The sequence below is a fragment of the Tachysurus vachellii genome, chromosome 18 (assembly GCF_030014155.1).
Source record: "Tachysurus vachellii isolate PV-2020 chromosome 18, HZAU_Pvac_v1, whole genome shotgun sequence".
NCBI classification, from domain to species: domain Eukaryota; kingdom Metazoa; phylum Chordata; class Actinopteri; order Siluriformes; family Bagridae; genus Tachysurus; species Tachysurus vachellii.
Genome location: NC_083477.1, coordinates 19,452,482 through 19,472,167, shown reverse-complemented (window position 1 = coordinate 19,472,167; position 19,686 = coordinate 19,452,482). Strand labels below are relative to the sequence as shown.

The window sequence follows — 19,686 nt, the reverse complement described above, 5'->3', positions numbered from 1 at the left end:
GAGAGAGAGAGAGAGCAAGAGAGAGTGGGGGGTGAGAGAGAGAGAGTGGGGGGGTGAGAGAGAGACAGAGAGAGAGAGTGGGGGTGAGAGAGAGAGAGACAGAGAGAGAGTGAGTGTGTGAGTGGAGGGTGAGAGAGAGTGTGAGTGGGGGAGAGAGAGAGAGAGAGTGTGTGTGAGTGGGGGGTGAGAGAGAGAGACAGAGAGAGAGGAGAGAGAGAGTTGGGGGGATGTGCGTGAGAGAGAGTGTGTGTGTGTGAGTGGGGACGTGCGTGTGAGAGAGAGAGAGATAGAGAGAGAGAGAGAGAGAGAGAGAGAGAGAGAGAGAGAGAGAGACAGAGAGAGGGAGCATGTGTGTGTGGACGTGCGTGAGAGAGAGTGTGAGTGTGGGTGAGAGAGAGAGAGAGAGTGAGTGAGTGAGTGTGTGTGTGTGTGGGGTGAGTGAGAGATTGTGTGTGTGTCCAGTTCTTGTACTTGAGGACACAACCGTTAATCAGCACTCTCTCACCAAACCAGTCTCTGCCACACGGACGTGACTCGGCTCTGTTTCTTTACAGAAAGCTTTGCAGACATTATCCAGGCATTCCAACGGCGACGAAGCCGTCAGGTCAGCAGTCAACCTGCAAACCGACTGTAATGACTATGAATTATTTATAGCACGCACAGAGGTCGTTATAGCAACCACTTATAAGACTGTGAGCAGGACGTATTGCTATAGAAACTGAACAAACTGCTTGGTTTGTACAGTCACACTGTTGAACTGTTAGAGGAAGCTGCTTTTAAATACACGCAATGCTACTGCTAATGGACACGGAAACGTGATCCGATGAACTACTTCTGGCTGGAGTCTCATCACCATCATCATCATGTGGAGATTTCTCCATCAGTGAACTCTACAGATGTGTTACAACAAGAATCGAGTCCCTATTTGAGAAAAAGGTTCCTTTTGGAGTCCGTTTCCTCTCGAGATTCAGTTTAAAACGTGTAATTGATGTATAACGTACATATTTCCGCATATTTATCACCAACCGGCCAATCAGAACGCAGCTCAAGAGCATAAACAATAACTCGCATCTATAAACGGGTCAAACGGACACGTTCCCCTTGAGTATTACTCTACTTTCTTCACCTACAAGCCAAGGTGTGTTCAGACTTTACAACAGTGAAGTAAACAGAGTTCAGATTTCAAGCTTGAAAAGAAATGAAAAAAAGAAAATAAATGAATAATAAACAGGACGCAGCGGGAAGGAAGTCAAGTTTTAATGTTTTGTGAAATCAGAAAAAGCAGAGAAGTCAAAGGTCGTTTCAGGACAGATTTACTCTTATGAGTCAGGAGAGAGAAGAAAAGAAAAAAAACAGATAAAACAAAACAGCGAGGAGGAAAAGAACAAAAAGTAAAGAGAAATGCAGATGAAAGCTGAACACATGAGAACTACGCTACACTGTCGAGTGAATGCAGTCCAACACCATCAAACTGGCAGTACTACAGCTTCATGGGGTATAAACACAGAGTGAAATGAGAGAGAATGAGAGAGAGAGAGAGAGAGAGAGAGAGAGAGAGAGAGAAAACACTAACTCTACAGCAGACTGAACTCAGTCTGACTTTAACTGTGACTCTCGAGGTTTGCACCTCGGCTGCATTTCTTCTTGTGGTGATGCAATTTTTTTTTTTTGTGTTTTTGATATATTTTTATTTTTCTGTTTTAATCTTCCCTTTAATTCGTCTCACACAGCACCGGGGTCGGCGTAGGCTCGTGACCGGCACGCCGTGTAGCCCCGATGTGATGCGAGGCTCAGGCTGGTTGTGGAGCGACGCCGGGCGTTCAGGACTTGATGTTGAGGGAGCGGGCAGACCGCTCATGGTGCCAGTCTCTCAGCCTGGCATACCTAGGGCTCTGAATCTCAGTGAGGAACTTTTCCCTGCCAGAACCAGCACACACACACACACACAGAGAGAGAGAGAGAGAGAGAGAGAGAGAGAGAGAGAGAGAGAGAGAGTGAAGGAGAGAGAAAGTGAAGGAGAGAGAGAGAGAAAGAAAGGGAGAGAAAGTAAGAGAGAGAGAGAAACAAGAGCAGAAAAGCCACACACAATAAGAGAGAGGAAACAGAAAAGAAAACGCTTTGGAAAAGATTGAAAAGATTTTAAAACGCAAGCGAACAAACGCCATGCAGCGGATTTTCAAACAAACGACGCGGCTGTTAATTACAGCCCAGCTATAATGAAGGCTCGGAGCCAGGGAGCTACAAAGCGAGCTCTGACGCTGGCCTTCATCACAGCTGATGACGTGTCACTCTAAAGGAGTGAAGCAGTGAGTTTCTACTGCACTTCATTACAGCCAACACATTTCCACTCCTCATATTTACCTGGACCTTTTCATGGTCTCATCATCGGGGTCCTGCACTGAGAAAAGCACGAGAAACACAAACAAATCAGATCCTACGCCGTTTAAGCTGGATCACACGCAATCACACCACACACACACACACACTAGTGTGAGGTTTTTCTCACCGACTTTTAATGGCTGAACTGGAAATATAAACACAGTTATTTCTGTTTCGCTTTCAGGACACTCCTGACAGACTAAAGTGTCTAAATTCCATCTGAAAAATAATTTTTATAATCCACGATTTTGTTTTAAATAATTTTTTTTTAAAAATCTCGTAAAAATTAAAAGAAAATCTTTATACTTTTTATATATATCAAAAATAAAAATGTAACCTCTGCTCAGTTTTTAAAAAAATATTTTTTCAATTATCTCATTTTTATAAATAATTATAACAAATTCTTTAACAAAATAATCTGGGGGGGGGGGGGGATATGATGGAACGATTTTTTTTAATGACTACCAAATAAACAAAATAATAATAATAAAAACATGCATTTTACCTTTTTATATTTTGGAATTTAACCTCAATTTTAAAAATTAAATTCAACTGCTTCCAATTAAAAACTATTAAATCTAATAATAATAATAATAATAATAATAATAATAATAATAATAGCCACAAGAACTAATTAGACTAAAAATCTTTATATTTCTTAATAATTTTGCAACATTGCAATAAGTTTAAAGGAGAGTGAAATCACAGAAGCAGATGTAACGCGTGTGTGTGTGTGTGTGTAATATATATTTATTAAAAAAAAACATGTTTGATCAACATGAGGTAAAGATACATGCTGTACTACACTACAGCAGAGACTCAACAACAACAGCAGCACTTGATCTACAGGATTGAGCTCCATCTAAAAAGCTGTTAATGCCACTTTACAGAGGGCAGATCGGAGTCATTCAAGCGCCGCTGATCAAACGCACGCAAAGTCTGATCCGTGATCCCTAAAGCTGCAGAGATTAGACGAGGCTTTTCGCTCTTTTGTGCCTTCGGACAACATTTTTAGTCTCGACAAGCGGGTCGAAGTCTTGTGCTAAACAAGGTGACGGGATTTGTGTAAAGTCCTCCAGAGACTTTACGCGGATTTACGAGAGCATTTACAGGCAGTTAGGGCCTCGTTAAGACACAACAGCCTTCGATTGTGAAGAAGTGGGCAGGAAAAAAATCCTAAACTCAGAATACAATTCTTTCGAAAGCTTAAAAGGATATTAAAATATATATATATAAAATGTATAAACGCGTGTTTAATATTATGTCTACTTTCGTTCGTTCGTTTTCTTCATTCCTGCCACATTTAAATCGAAACCCTGGACATGAGCAACAGTAAAACACTCAATCAGGAATTTTCTTTCTTTCCATTCATTTCTTTTACTTCCTTCAGTCAGTGATTGTTCAGAAAAACGTCCGCATGTCAATTTTTTTATTTCCTTTCTATTTATTTTGCGAATGCTGGCGATGCATCTTCACGTTCAGCATCAGAGCACAAAGAACAGCCCGAACACAAACATTTACAGTACGTTCGTATATTTATTCTGAGCTCAGGTTTTATAAACCCGGGTTCAGATTCTGGATCATTTCCATCTAAATGTGATCTCTAATCTCGTGAGGTCTTTGGTGTTCCTGGATCCTGAAGCTTATCTTGTGAAATGCTGGTGCGTGGGGTTCGTTTCAGTCAAGCAGGAGCCAACGCCCGATTCCCGTCTAATCGGTCGATCTTGGCTTTGAGAAGATGATCGGCTTCTGCTTGACTGGAATGAAAAGCTGCACTCACCACTGCAGTGTGCTATGGACACTATTGGGTTTGGATTCTTCTCCAAATTAATTGCGCTGTTTTTATCTCCTCTTTAACCTTGTGATACATCGGTATCCTGTTCGGTGTGCCTGTGGTGTTGTCAGATCTACAGTGACCCTGACCAGGAGAACACGCTGGACAGACTCCTAAAACGGATCGTTTAAGCTTGATACTATGTCTAGGTCCTGACCAAAGGTACATGAACACCTACCAGTGTAGGTCCTTCCTCAAAAAGTTTAACAAAAGTTTGTAGCAACAGATTGTCTCGTGACTCATTAACATTTCCCTTGACTGGATCCATCAGGCTCGACCCTGTTCCAGCCTCAGTGCACAAAGCGAGCTCCATGAAATGACGTGTTACGGTGAGAGTGAAAGATCTCGAGTGTCCTGCACAGAGCCCTGACTCTAAACAACTTTAGGATGAACTGGAATCTCGTCTGGAGTCTCTTTAACATCGGTATCTGAGATCACTAATGCTCACGTAGATCACAATCACAAATCCATCCCCACAGCCACGCTCCAACATCTGGTAGTGAGGGAGATGATGCTCAACAAGCACTTAGGAGAAGCGAAGGTCACGGGTGCACATACTTTTAGCCATTCGGTGTAATTCGTATGCTCTAGAGTAAGGTGTGAAGGATTTCCTAGTCATGCAGGCTTAATCGTGGCGCTGGCTGGTGTGAGCGTCTTACTGTAGTCGGTTCCGGTGAGCTGGGCTAGGATGCGGAAGGAGCGGGACTGTGTGGTGCCGGTGCGAGGCTGCCAGTCCTGCGTGTCCTCGATCAGACGCTTCTTACTGCGATCGTTGGGAATAAAGCACGGGATGTTGTCCATCCGCAGACCGTGCCTACGTGGGAGGAGTCAGACGTGTTACCGGGCGGCTCTTTCACCGCACCAACACACAAGCTCACGGCTACACAACGCACATCAAAATTCTGATCCCAAGAGCAAGAACGAAGAGCTTTCACGACACTCACACTCACACGTCTACATAATCTGGAATTAGTGTTTATTATTCCACTACAGTCCACAATCACCTTGGGAGTGATTTCCTGACCCACTGAGAGCTGCACCATACACAACCCTCACAAACACAATGCACTAGGATTGTGAGATGATTCCCAACACGGTGACCCTGATCTGATCTGAGATCTGTTCTGTTTAGCGATCAGGCTGCTTTCACACTTGTCCTGTTGTCTTAAACCGTTATTATACGCATAACTGACCAATCAGGTCACAAGCCAGGTGGGAAAAGAGTGATAAACTAACATTAGCGGTGTTCATGAGAAAATGTAAAGATGTTTAGGAAAGATATTTCATCGCCTATAATATTTTCTCGAAAAAAGATTAGCTTTTAAGGAGGATCTATAATCTATGAAAAACAATAAACAAACAAAACCAAGTGTGAAAGCACCATTTGTTTTTCTAGGGTTTCCCCCCCCTACAATGGCACACAATCCACATCTGAAACATTAGCACTCTGTTTACATGACACATAACCGCTCATTTGCATATCTCCCTTCATCCAATCAGACGAGCACGAGCCGTCCTTCATTCTCGATTCGGTGAAACGCATCGCATCCGCGTGCTCTCTCTACTTACTTGGTGTCGTGGTACAAATCTTCAAAGAATCCTTCTCCTCTACTGATAAAAGGAGAACAGAAAGCAGATAAAGAGTAGAAAAGAAAAAAAAAAAACAAAACACTGCAATAGTGTAACTAGAAAAAAGAATATTAATGAATAATAGACAGAAATTTAGAGTAGATCAGTCAACCAAGAAGAAAGGAATAATAAAAAGGGTGTTACTAACTTGTCAAGAACCTCCATCTGCTGGATTATTGGACCGCCATAGAGAAGAGAAAGATTATTGTATTTATTTATTTTAATATGTACTTTTTTTTTAATTAACCAAAAAAAAAAAAGAAAAAAAAAAACCCCACACACACACACACAAACACACACAAACACGTGTTAAATCAAGATGCAGGGACGTGAAAGGAGTCACAGCAGTCGTAGTGTAAGATGCAGAAATCATGCACGCTGTAAGAAGCTGAAAGACGTCTGATCTAAATATCGGTTTTTATATCGGATCTTATATCGGAATTCTTACGAGGGCGGGTCGGCGTAAAAGGACGAGCTCTGGGGGGGTCGGACTAACTTCATCGCTGGGATGAGAATAAGGACAATACCCAGAAGTCCCCTCTCTTTTCCCTTACCGTGTCCTTGTCCATAAGATGGTTACCGAGATGGCGGCGCGGCAGTAGCACGCAGCGGCCTCTCCGGATTCAATACGGTGCTATTTACATTTTCTAAGTGTTTCTGTGACTGTTTACTATTTATTGTCTTTTGTGTACTGCATTTTTTGTACTTTTTGTATTGTCTTGTAACTTGTGTCTGCACTGTCATTGTCCTGCACTGTCTTGTCCTGCACTGTCTGGTCCTGCACTGTCTTTAGTCCTGCACTGTCTTTTGTCCTGCACTGTCTTGTCTGTCTTGTTTGTCTTGTCCTGCACTGTTTGCACCAGGTTGCACAGTTGCACTTTATGTGGCTAAGACTACTTACAAGTCTTTAGCCCTGTCTTTGTTTCTATGTAGCACCTTGATCCTGGAGAAACGTTGTCTCATTTCACTATGTACTGCAACAGCTATATATGGTTGAAATGACAATAAAAGCTTCTTGACTTGACTTGACTTGACTTGACTTGTCCAAGCTAATTCCTGCATTTGCATCTTCTTACTTTTCACCCTTTAACCAACAGCTCGGATAACGTCAAAGGATTTTGTTGGCGAAAACGAAAGGACTTGGTGCTAAAAACATGTCATTTCCTATGAGGATTTGTGGTTTTTCGCTCCAAACATTTCACAGATTTTTTTTTATTTATTATTGTAGAAAAAAAACCCACACAACAACACACACATGTTGCTAAATTTCTGTGCATCTGCAACATCTTTCGTGTCCCCAAAAATATATAAAGATGATTAGCACCACATGCTAATTTCTTTACCCCACAATACGTTTTAAATCTCTTACTCTGTACGGAATTAAACACCCCGACGTCGGGAAATTAATCAGCAGTGAGTCGGTGTGATGCAGCCTGATGAGAAGTGGAGTTCCTGTTAGCTCAGTGAAACGTGTGAAAACGTACGCTTTCTCCCATTAACGCTGTGAACTTCCACTCCAACACAATCCTTCCTTCACGAACGTCTCCTTTCTCTATGTTCCATGATCCACAGAAGCTTTCTGGATCAGACCTGAAGACTTGAATTTAAAGCTTCTCCCCCTGACTGTTACGCAGTTCTGACACTGGAGACTCCTTCCTTAAAATGGTCGATAAACGCATCCTGGACACATCCAATAAACATCCAAACACAGCTCTGAAGCCATTCCAGGGTTTATTATTGTATTTGTTTTCGCTGAACGCGACGTTGTGTGCTTCACAAATTTTTCTCCTCCGTCACAAAATGTCTTTGACGAGAGCGAGCACAAGAGAGCAAAAGGCATAACAGCTGTTTTTCAGTCCCAAAGCAGCTATTCTTGTCCTTCCAGATGCAGCAGGTCCTGATTTCTGTAACTTGAATACGGGCAGTAAACCAACCACACACACACACACACACACACACACACACACACACACACACGCTAAAAAAAAAAAAAATCACAAAAAAAATGTAAAAAACTGTTTCTTTAAAGGGAAAGAATGACTTCTCAGGTGGAGAAAACAATTATTTATTTTCCCCCTAAAATAAAACACTTTGCTTTGACGCAATCGATCTCTGTTTAAGCGTTTTATGGAAAAAGAAACTATGCTGTCGATCTCTCGGAGTAACTTGGCACCATGGCAGCAGAAGCACTCTGTGAGCTCAGCGGATTTTAGGGGAGAGGCCGGGCACTATAAACAGCACCGAAGACACGCACACACACACACACACACACACACACACACACACGCCCTACCCCGGAGTCCCAAGCACCAAGTGAAGCTCTGAGCAGCCCCGCTTGACCTGTTCTGGCAGGCCAACAACATCTGTCTGCTTTGAGTTTTTCAATTAAAAAAAGAAAAAAAAAAAAAAGAAAGGAGCTTCAGAAAAAAAATTCAGGCTCTCTTGCTGTCTTTGGCAGAGGACAGATGTGGACAAGCGAGGGTCCCTGTACAGGGATAAAGGAAAGCACACCAACAACTGCACGAGACGGCGTGCTGCTGTGCTGCTATAAAGTTTTGTGGAAAAGGAGAGAGAGTAAGAGAGAGAGAGACACGAGGTCTAGACACCGGGACTGCAATAACTAACTCTAAACAAGAACAGAGTGAGACAGACTCAATAACAAGGGCTTCCTAACATCTTCATGACCCACCGCTGCGTCAACGGATATGATGAAGAGGAGCAACCTGTTCCGAAACCGTCGCAGCACGGACCGGGTTCTTTCTGTGGTCATTTCTGAGTAAATGCGAGGAGTTAAAGCTTATACAGACAGACCTCCTTTGCTGTGAGTCACCTACCCGTTCTGCGAGGGGAACATGCTGCCTGAAAGCAGAGTGCTGGCGTTATTTGCGTTGGCGTTAAGTTTGGGCGTGTACTCCACCGGTTTGATGCTGGGCCTTGTGCTGGAGTTATTAGCGGAGGTGGAGAACGGACGTGCCATCTTGTTTATGGTGGTGCTGGGTGTGAAGGAGTACTTAGGGGGTGGAGTAGGAAGCGATGTCTGAAGGGCACACAGTGAACACACACAAATATAACACCATGCAGCTTAAACCAAGCTTGTACTCACACATTTACACACAAAATGGACGATCCCAGAATTTCTACAACATACGCTACAGAGACGCTGCTCTGAATTATTACTTTGAGCCTGCGCTGATCAGCAGGCGACGTCATTGTACTCGCATTCAAATTCGATGCTACTCTAAACTCTAAAGACAAACCGTTATGCTAGGCAAGAAAGTAAATCTGTCATCACCTATTCAGAGAGAGAGAGAGAGAGCGTGAGAGAGAGCGCGAGAGAGAGCGCACTGTGTACACACCCTATTGTCTGAGTAACATTTCTCTTGGACCTTTGCCAAATCGCACCCGCTGTGTGTTCGGTCACCTCTCACTTTTTTTTTTTGGTGCACCGCTTCAGAGTGGCCACACGGTGTCACCGTTTCACACAAAATAGATACACCGGTCTACGGCTTATTTAAATGAGGGGTTTTTCTCAGTAATGATGATCAGACAGGGTGGTAATTTCTGGGATTGTGCATTTGGGTTCCATAGCAATTCAGGCAGCAAAAAAAAAACAATGCAACACAACTGCAGTGTACTGCAACCAAAATCCTGCACAGTGCATGGATTTGGATGTGAGAAAGTAGGAAAATGAAATAAATAAATAAATAAATAAATAAATAAAATCAGTCAATGTTCAGGTTTATGTAAAATAAAAATTAATAATAATAATAAAAATCCAATCATGTGAGTGCTTTTGTTGACACAAAACAGTGGGACACTGAAGAAGTGTTGCATGTGTGAGATGCTGTGCAAAAACAGAAAGTTTACCTTCTGCTCTCCACTAGACAGGTGTGTTCTGAGAGAGAGAGAGAGAGAGAGAGAGAGAGAGAGAGAGAGAGAGAGAGAGAGAGAGAGAGAGAGAGAGAGAGAGAGAGAGAGAGAGAGAGAGAGAGAGAGAGAGAGAGAGAGAGAGAGAGAGAGAGAGAGAGAGAGAGAGAGAGAGAGGTTATTGCAATAGTATTAGCCTTTAACAAGTAAGAGCTTCAATAGCAACTCATTTTTGGGGACACTTTAAATAATATTATACTCCATTTTTTTTTTGTGGTGTCCAACAGCATCAACCTATAATCAGTTAAAACAGGTCAACTTTTCTCAATTAGAGACATATAACATTTAGAAAGGGTCACTGTAAAATCCCATCAGACTGAGTGACAGTGTCACAACAATCTTGCCTGAAAAACATACACACTTGTTTTGGTGGTAAAACGGTGTTCCTCTAGTTCAACGTTTAATGTAAATGTACAATATTTGCATGATGTTATATAATCCATCATTAGCATCATTGTTGAGAAACTAATAAGGTGACTGTTGTACTTGCTCTGCACACGCTACTGTACTATCAATGCTTCCGTGTATGTTTAACATCAACATCAACAACGCTCATCCAGTACAGCAGTGTAACCTGATCTACTACTGGTAGTCTCCATTGCCTTTAGTTCCTTCAGGCAAGAGCTATAAAGAGTTACAATGGAAGGTTTGTTGCAAGCGATTTTGTCACAGCAGTGTCTATTAGCTTCATACTGGACAAAATAAATAGCGGTGGGATCTGCTCTCATGAAGGAGAAGACGATTATGGTGGATGGAGTTGAATATTCGGTTGCAGTTTTTTTTTTTTTTTTTGGAAATGAGCATCACCAAATCTCGATGCATTCATACTATTATTATTCGATGTATACACGTGTCACAGTCTTCTGTTCACTTATATGTTACTGTAGTAGTCAACAACTTTTTACTGTCTCTTGCATTTACATTTCGGTCTGGTGCATGGTCAAGTTGTTTTAAATGGTGTAACTGAAATGCTCCTTTTCCATAAACCTGGCAACCTCAGAGGAATAAACTTCATTCCTTCATTCATTTTCTACCGCTTATCCGAACTACCTCGGGTCACGGGGAGCCTGTGCCTCTCTCAGGCATCATCGGGCATCAAGGAAGGATACACCCTGGACAGAGTGCCAACCCATCGCAGGGCACACACACACACTCTCATTCACTCATGCAATCACACACTACAGACAATTTTCCAGAGATGCCAATCAACCTACCATGCATGTCTTTGGACCGGGGGAGGAAACCGGAGTACCCGGAGGAAACCCCCGAGGAACGGGGAGAACATGCAAACTCCACACACACAAGGTGGAGGCGGGAATCGAACCCCCGACCCTGGAGGTGTGAGGTGAACGTGCTAACCACCGTGCCCCCATATGAATAAACTTTTCAGAGGTAATTTCAATAATGAAAATGAGCTACAGAGCAAGTAGAGAGTCTGAACACACGGCTTTGGGTGAACTTCTTGTGAGCTATAAAACTGGTTTTCAGAAACTATTCCTAGCATTTAAGTATCCTGGAGGTGCAGAAATTGTGCACACTAATGCATTAGTGGTGGTAAAAGTACACAGGGAGGAAAAAAAGTCAGTACATTTTATTTTCTGAATGCTGATGTTTTTTTTTTCCCCCAGCTTCTATATCAAGGGAACGTTTCTCAATTTGACTTCACAACATGGGACACGGAGCGAGTGATGACTTTTAGATGGAATATTACTTTAAAATGTGATTATGGTCAGAGGTCGTAGAGCTGGGCAGAAATACAAACCGCAAAATCATTAGAAAGCCCAAAATTAATATGCCAAGACCAGTCATTACTGTCAAGTTACTAGAGAGGTTATGAAAAGCAAGTGGAACATATCAACGTGACATATTGCATGATTAAAATCAGTTTCTTTCTGTAGTTTTCCTTCCCTCGGTCGTCTAAAAGAAAGGGTAGAGGAAAAACCGCAAACGAAATTAGTCTACTGTTAGTCTGTATTTCCTGTGACTGTGCATTACTTCCTGTGAGGTCATCAGCAGCACTGTGTGGTGGCAGCCCAGCCTTTACGAGTCCTGCAACACGGACGAGGTTATCAGAGCGGAGCACGGCTGCAGGAAACAGGATGGAACAACAATGCGGAGTGAAGACATCTCAGTGGACCAGAAAGCCATAAAAACACCAGATGTGAAGGAGGAGATGAACCGAAACAAGACGTTCGCTGGGATTCTACAAATGGCTGCTTTCCTGAGACACATCATTAGACGATTCCATTATTGAATTAAAATGAGTAACGTTTGACTTAATACTGGATGCAAAGGTGTCTTTTTCCAAATTCTGGCAGAACTCCTAACTACATACCTAGTGAATTTACTCATCTAATAATATTTCACTCGTATAATAATTCACTCTCTTAAAGTGTTTACAAAATCAAGTCGGTCACGGTCATGCTGGAAATTTGCACGTTTGGGTCTACTTGTTAAATAGGTGTGAACAAGGTCACTATTAAATTTGATAAGTCTCTCAGTAAGTAGGTTCGTAAGTTAGCAAGAATGTAGAAATTTACTTGTAGCTCCATGGGCGTAAATCCCGGGTCTCTCTGAATTCTTGGGGCGTAAATCCCCCCCAAAAAAAATATCGCACTCTCTATTATGAAAAATATAAGTATGTATACCTAAATAATTGTGCAAGTAGAAAAAAAAAACAAACGCAAAAAATGCATTCAGAAACAGTTGAGTTCCCCCTCTGCTTCCTCACAGGGGTTTGACCCACTGCCTGCTTTCCCAGTTCATCACCTACTCTGCTCACACGAGTCAGGTGTGTTGCTGCAGCTCAGTTAATGTTGAACTCCATTAAGTAGGGGATTTTATTCACTTTAAATAAAGCGATTCTCTTTAATGTAGTTGATGCAGGTTCATTCGTAAATTAGTTGTGGCAAAAATGCTGATTACCGATGTAATTTTCCATGAATCCGCTATATTATCGATTAAAATAGGACTTATCTAGTTAACGTTAGCTTGTTTACAATAGCTTGTTGTATATAGTGCACTGTAACTAACACGCCAAAGCCGTTTCCCGTGCATTGTTTTATTTGGGACAACTTGGCATAAAGTTAACTTAACATTAACGGCCACAATTAGCATATTGTTTAGCGGCGCATTTACTAAATGAGCGCTGTGCTACGTCCGAACTGACCCCACTGTATTTTTTTGTATAAATCAATTTCTATTCTGTTCTTAAGTGTCTTAATTAATTTTAAATAAAATTTTAAACCTTTTTTTAATTCCTTGTTTTTATTGTTGTGATTTTTTTAATGATAGTTTTACTTTCTTTGTGTAAAGCACTTTGAATTACCATTGACTGTATTATTGACTGTATTATTGACTGTATTATTGACTGTATTATTGACTGTATTATTTGTGTCCCCTTCAAAAATTGCTCATGAGAAATTTTAGATTTATTGCCCCCCCCACCCCACTGTTAAATGAAATTTACGCCCGTGTGTAGCTCTAAAGTCTGAATGACCTCGCTTCTTCTTTCTATTGAGTCATTTATAGCAGGATTAGTTAAATAAGTGTTAAATAAAATCCCACCGTCTGTTCAGACGTCAACACAGTCAGTCATGGAGGTTATGCTACTAGTCCGTGATGTGTAGACAATAGAGTACATGGTGTATGAGTCATGGAGGTTATGCTATTAGTCCATGACGCGTAGACAATAGAGTACATGGTGTATAGCGTGTTGGACGTTATTCGAGATGCCGCTTATCCGTCACATGATGTTGATACAAGACGTAAATTAACATCAACAAGTCAACTGTAAAGGACACCTTTAAGAGACTCACAAGGTCTCTTAAGATCAGCATAGGAAGCTAAACAAAGACAAACTCCGCTGTATAGAAATCTAAAAAGAATCACAGCTCGTACAAAACAGACACGTGCAGGAACACCCAAGTTTACAGAGTAGGCTTGTTTGAATCAAACTGAAAAGGATGTTTTTGTTTTTTTTAAACCCTTCTCAGGTAACCACAGAGACAAGTTCTGAATCACTCTTTCAATTACATCCTCTCACAGTCAATGAACTTGGTTATTTTCCCGTGACCAGCTACAACAGATGACAAACTGTTGCAACATGAGAGCAGAACACCGCAGGGTGCAGGGTTACGACTCCAATAAACTCTGGTTTTACTGAGTGGGCGGGCAAAGCGGACGAGTATAAACAGTCTTCAAGCAGAGACGAGGATTGCGTGATGGGTTTTAAAACAGACTCTTAGTGAAAGCATCAAGGAGATCTTGAGCTGAAATTAAAAAATGTAAGAATCTGTTGAGAGCATGACGAGTGAACAACAATTCAATCCATAACGAAGAAATTTCATTCATTCATTTCATTCAAAGGTATTTTATAAGACTCCATGATGCACATTATATATATATACACACATACAGGGGTTTTGGGAACAAATTGAGTAAATAAGTTTTTACAATTTGAATTGAAGTATCGTAATTTCCACAAAATAAATAAATAAAAATTTCACAGCACCCATGATTTCTCATCTGTTGTGTACGTCTTGTTGTGATAACACTCGCTCACTCATTTTCTACCGCTTATCCAAACTACCTCGGGTCACGGGGAGCCTGTGCCTATCTCAGGCGTCATCGGGCATCAAGGCAGGATACACCCTGGACGGAGTGCCAACCCATCGCAGGGCACACACACTCACTCTCATTCACTCACACAATCACACACTACGGACAATTTTTCCAGAGATGGCAATCAACCTACCATGCATGTCTTTGGACCGGGGGAGGAAACCGGAGTACCCGGAGGAAACCCCCGAGGCACGGTGAGAACATGCAAACTCCACACACACAAGGCGGAGGCGGGAATCGAACCCCCAACCCTGGAGGTGTGAGGCGAACGTGCTAACCACTAAGCCACCGTGCCCCACCTCTCTCAAACAATTAATTTAAAATTATACATTTTAGAAAAAGGTAAAATTATGAATTCGGAGTACATCATATGAACTGAAGAAGTGTGTGTGTGTGAGTGAAAGTCAAACCCTCTGCGATGTGCTGCTCTTAAGACTCTTTCCACATACATTAATTACTTAGCGGTGACTACAGACACGATAACGTATTTGAACGAGTTTGGGAATATAAACGTAGCACAAACATTATATACACGTATATTATTAAAAAAAGATTAAAAATAAATACGTGGTGACGTCGTTAAGGGTGTGCCAGGTCGCTACTGAGCCGGACATCGACAAGGCTTTTTTAGTTACCTCGACTCTTTGCACTTACACCGTGTAACCGCTGCACTGAGTTTAGTGAGTAATTCAGAAGATGGCCATTATTCCTCTCATACCTAAAAAGGAGAAGAGCGCAGTCTGGCCCGTTAGTGAGGCTTTTCATCGTGTGTGTGTGTTGATACAGCGGAGGCCTAATGACAGAGCAGAGCTCTCGAGGCTGCAGAGCAGAGGGTGTGTGTGTGTGAGAGTGTGTGAGTGAGTGTGCGAGTGAGTAAGAGAGAGAGAGAGAGAGAGAGAGACACTACGTGGGTAAGCCTGTCTGCTTCCATTACTCATACCGTAATCACTCAAGCCTTTAAGCTAAAACAACAGGTTTCACACAGTTAGAACTTTGCTCTCTTGTTCACCAGACTCATATGACCCTGATATCTGGTGTAGATCATCAGATCCTACCAGATTTGTATCCACACCCAAGCGTGATCAGTGCAGTAAAATAAAAGTTTTTTTGTTTTTGTTTTTTAAAAATCTGAGCAGGACAGACAAAGTAGATGCTCAGTGCGATCAGCGACATCAGGCTTTTCGTCTCATTTTTTATCTGAAAGATCTGGGCTGGAAAAACACAGAACGAATCGGTTTATTCTAGAAGAAACAGTATGAAATGTTAAGGGTATGAGGACCTAGTCTTATTTTTTTTTTTAAAACAGGTATTAAAAAAGACTCAACCTGGTGCTAAAAACAAAGGTACACGGATCAAATCGTGTTTTTAATTGTTTTTCTTAGGAAGACTTTATATAAAAATAAAAAAAAATTTAAAAAAAAGTCGCTGCCAGACACAAAGGGGATTAAAACCTTGTTTCAACTCCAGAATTGTGTTTAGAAACAAGGAAGTGTTTGCTCGAGTGACGAGTATCGCTTCAGCTGGAGTACTGCTAAGAGTTTGAGTGTGTAATTCAGGTGAGAATTGTGTGTGTGTGTCTGTACCTGTTGAGTGTCAGAGTGAGGGAGTCCACTGCTGCTCTGATTTTGTTTTGTGCCTCAACATGTGTCATCTCCTCAGCGTTGGAGTCTTCAATAGACACCACGCTGTCTCCCACTCCGACTCCTGCCTGAGCTGCCTTTCCTCCGGGAGTCAGCTACACACACACACACACACACACACACACACACACACACACACACACACACACACACACACACACACACACACACACACACACACACACACACACACACACACACACACACACACACACACACACACACACACACACACACACACACACACACAGAGAGAGAGCCATTTCACATAAGCCAATAAATTAACAATTCTTCTAACGCACAAAGATTTGTATACTTTATAGAAATTAGTTTTTCTTTTCGCTTTCTTACCGTCCGTCTGACGAGTTTGCTTCCGCTTGCCAAAACCTGCTCAACCGAGAAACCAGCTGTTGAACGAGATAATCGAGTTGTTGACCACGATTTTTTTTTTACTCATATATTAAAGCATGAATCAGACGTCATGCATGTAAACGCTGCGTGTTCGCATCTATGTGGCGCGCAGGAGTCTACAGAGAACGCCACAACGTGCAATTACATGGTTTAAAGACGTAAATAAAACTAAAACCGAGCGATTCCGCCGAAGGCCGCCATCTGTCACGGCTGTCGTTACGGTGTCGTCTCGAGTCAGAGAATACTTGCATGTGATTACATGATTGGAAAAGCAGTCCTGCTGCAGAACTCAACCAACACTCATCTTCAAGAGGATCATCTTGCAAATCGTTTAATTTAACACTGGACTTTCAACCGCGTCCAAGACGATCGGCCGTCTCCGGCGTTTCCCACAATGCCATATGCCGTCCTATGGCCAGTGGGATTTAACCCGTAAATGATCTTTTCTACCAAAAGAGAGCAATGCAGCAGCACTATAATCCTTCAGTCTGTCCAGGTCCCTCGCTTCCTTCTCTTTTATCTACACTCTCCATCTGCGTTCTGGGACTACGCATCCAACCAACAATTGGCGAGAAAAAGCAGCTACAGTAAACCTGTAATTAATGAGCGTCTGATGATGAGATGTCTAAAAAGTTATTTGAATGATCCTTAAAGTTGTCCCTTGCTGTGTTTTCCTGCGTTTGCCCAGAACCCTAGATGATTCACGGCTCATCGCTGGTTCATAATCGCACCCTGAAGACTAAAAAGAGCGAGTAGATTTTATGAAGGCTGACTAGGCAGGAATAAAGCCAGGTCAACAGCAGTACAGAGACTTTCGCAGCGTGTCACGTACAGGAAACAGACTGTAAATACGTGGATGGATGCTGGACTCTGATGTCCACAAGTCCCACAGAGTTCCACAAATGTCATTCTAGAGGTGAACAGGTTGGAGATGTTACTTCAGCAAAACTTGAACTAGAGCGAGAGTCAGCAGGTATTTGGCAAAGCATCAACATGTTTCCGTACAGAGTCGAGTTCTCAATGACGCGTTTGACTTGGACGTTTCCGGGGAATAAGATTCTGGTAAAACCGTGAGTCCCTATGTTGTTTTTTTAAGGAAACAACGTGGTTCATCAACCTAGTTTCTTTTTGCAATTAGTCATCTATACTGTGTATCTAATTTCTACATGCGTTCAGCATCCGACATGCAAGTTCGCCATAGTTAATACTAGTAATGGGCGATATAAACGATATGCGATATAAACGATACAAAATTGGCCTACGATAGAGATTTTAATTCTATTGAACTATCGTGATAATGCATGTTGATGACGCAATCTACCCGCGAAATTTAGAGCCACGAGCTGCAGCCGGCTGCAACGAATCATCATATTCGTCATCTTGAATAAACATGGCTGAAAGCGTCAGACCGGTACAACATCTATTATTTGGACTTGGTTTGGATTTAAGCCGTCCGACGAGCAGCAGAAAAATATACTCTGTAGAATGTGTGGGGCAAAAGTTAAGAGCTAACAGCTAAGAGCTAATTCACAGTGTCCGTTCCTTTATTAACAAGACACCAGTTTTAATTTCATTAGGAGAACAAAATGTTTAAAACCAAATGCGTTCCCTCGGCTGCAGGTTTGAAATATGTTTTTATTTAAAGTATCTGTGCATTTACACACAATAATTTTCTTTGCCTAATTAATACTGGAAGTATTTTCATTACAGTGTATGTTCCTTTACTAAAAAGACACCAGTTTTTCTGTTCTCTGCAACTTGGGTGGCATTTAAGAGCCAATGAAAGTATAGTGCCTTTTAGAAGGAAAGACTTATTTATCTGCAACATTGTTGTATAATTACTGTACAGTTTTGCTTTTGCACAATAAATGTTCTCAAAACGACATACGTTTCTTTATTTCTTAAAAAAAAAAAAAAAAATACATTTAGCAGTTTGGCTTTCCTAAGGGTCTGTGTAACCTGTTCTGAAATGGCTCTATTATAATTTATATATCGCAATATATATCATTATCGCAAGAGGCTGCAATGTATATCGCAATATGGATTTTAGGCCATATCACCCATCCCTAGTTAATACTGTGCATGCTATAAGTGTGATTCATAACTTAGTGTAATTGTGTGCTGTCTTTTTAACAGTTAATCCATGGCAAAGTCTCTAAGGTGTCTATTGTCGCCTAGTTTGTGAAGTTGTGCTATTATTGTACGGTTGAGCAGAACAATCTCTGTAGTGATTTACTGTGAAACTAAACTCCATGACCAAGACATTGTTACTCACACCTAGTTGTTTTGATGAATACGACGTTCAGTCCCTAAGGAGTGCTTCTATTGTCACAGGCGATGTGGTTTTATCAGGCGACGTGTGTTTGCATGAGCGCACTGCAAAACCTCGACACGACCTTCACCTCAGCGTGAAACAGGGAAAGCCTTCGACATCTGTAACACACATGGTTCACGGGGGCTCTGTTGTACCGTTCGGCTATTTCCTGTCCCAAATCCCTCCCTAGACACTCCACCCAGAGTTTTACAGTCACACATGTCCACAATCATCTCAGCTCTAGGTCTGGACATATTAATTTTACCAGCACCCATTTAGTCTCCTGTATTCTGTGCATGGAGTTTTCTAAACAGGCAAAAAAAAAAAAAAAAAAAAAAAGTAGGAAAATAATCAACAACCGATGAAGGATGTGAAGCACCAGACATGAAGACATTGTTCCCACTCAGAACAGCACGTTCTGAAGTGTTTTATTCCTCTTACACCGCAGCAGTTTGCCGTTCCCTCAGTAGATCCTAGAAATGAGTGCTCAAGCATGGAACCAGTGAATTAAATGCTCATTTTTGGCCCTTATTTCCATGTAACAGCAAGGACTCAAAGTAATTTAGGCTACGGGTTTATATTAATGGGCTCATTAAGGTTTTCATAGTAACAGCTGATACTCTACATTGCATGGTGGATGTACCACTCCATCAAAGCCTAATAATAATAATAATAATAATAATAATAATAATAATAATAATAATGGGCACGGTGGCTTAGTGGTTAGCACGTTCACCTCACACCTCCAGGGTCGGGGTTCGATTCCCGCCTCCGCCTTGTGTGTGTGGGGTTTGCATGTTCTCCCCGTGCCTCTGGGGGTTTCCTCCGGGTACTCCAGTCTCCTCCCCCGGTCCAAAGACATGCATGGTAGGTTGATTGGCATCTCTGGAAAATTGTCCGTAGTGTGTGATTGTGTGAGTGAATGAGAG

The 19,686-nt window shown here is 41.9% G+C and overlaps 1 protein-coding gene across 14 annotated transcripts in view; it reads right to left on the bottom strand.

Annotated features, from left to right (window-relative positions):
- Positions 1-19,686, bottom strand: part of pdlim7 (PDZ and LIM domain 7) — a 36,765-nt gene that overhangs the window by 7,843 nt on the left and 9,236 nt on the right. For 2 of the 14 annotated variants that reach the window (XM_060892723.1, XM_060892727.1), the window contains exons 3-8: positions 15,976-16,127; positions 9,710-9,737; positions 5,991-6,010; positions 5,783-5,824; positions 4,873-5,027; positions 2,362-2,398 (exon numbers count right to left, since the gene is read on the bottom strand). In XM_060892723.1, the coding sequence (XP_060748706.1) occupies positions 2,362-2,398; positions 4,873-5,027; positions 5,783-5,824; positions 5,991-6,010; positions 9,710-9,737; positions 15,976-16,127 (434 nt within the window). Of the gene's footprint in view, positions 1-2,361; positions 2,399-4,872; positions 5,028-5,782; positions 5,825-5,990; positions 6,011-8,676; positions 8,880-9,709; positions 9,738-15,975; positions 16,128-19,686 lie in introns of all 14 variants that reach the window. The other 12 variants (XM_060892725.1, XM_060892726.1, XM_060892724.1 and 9 more) reach the window with 12 other exon arrangements.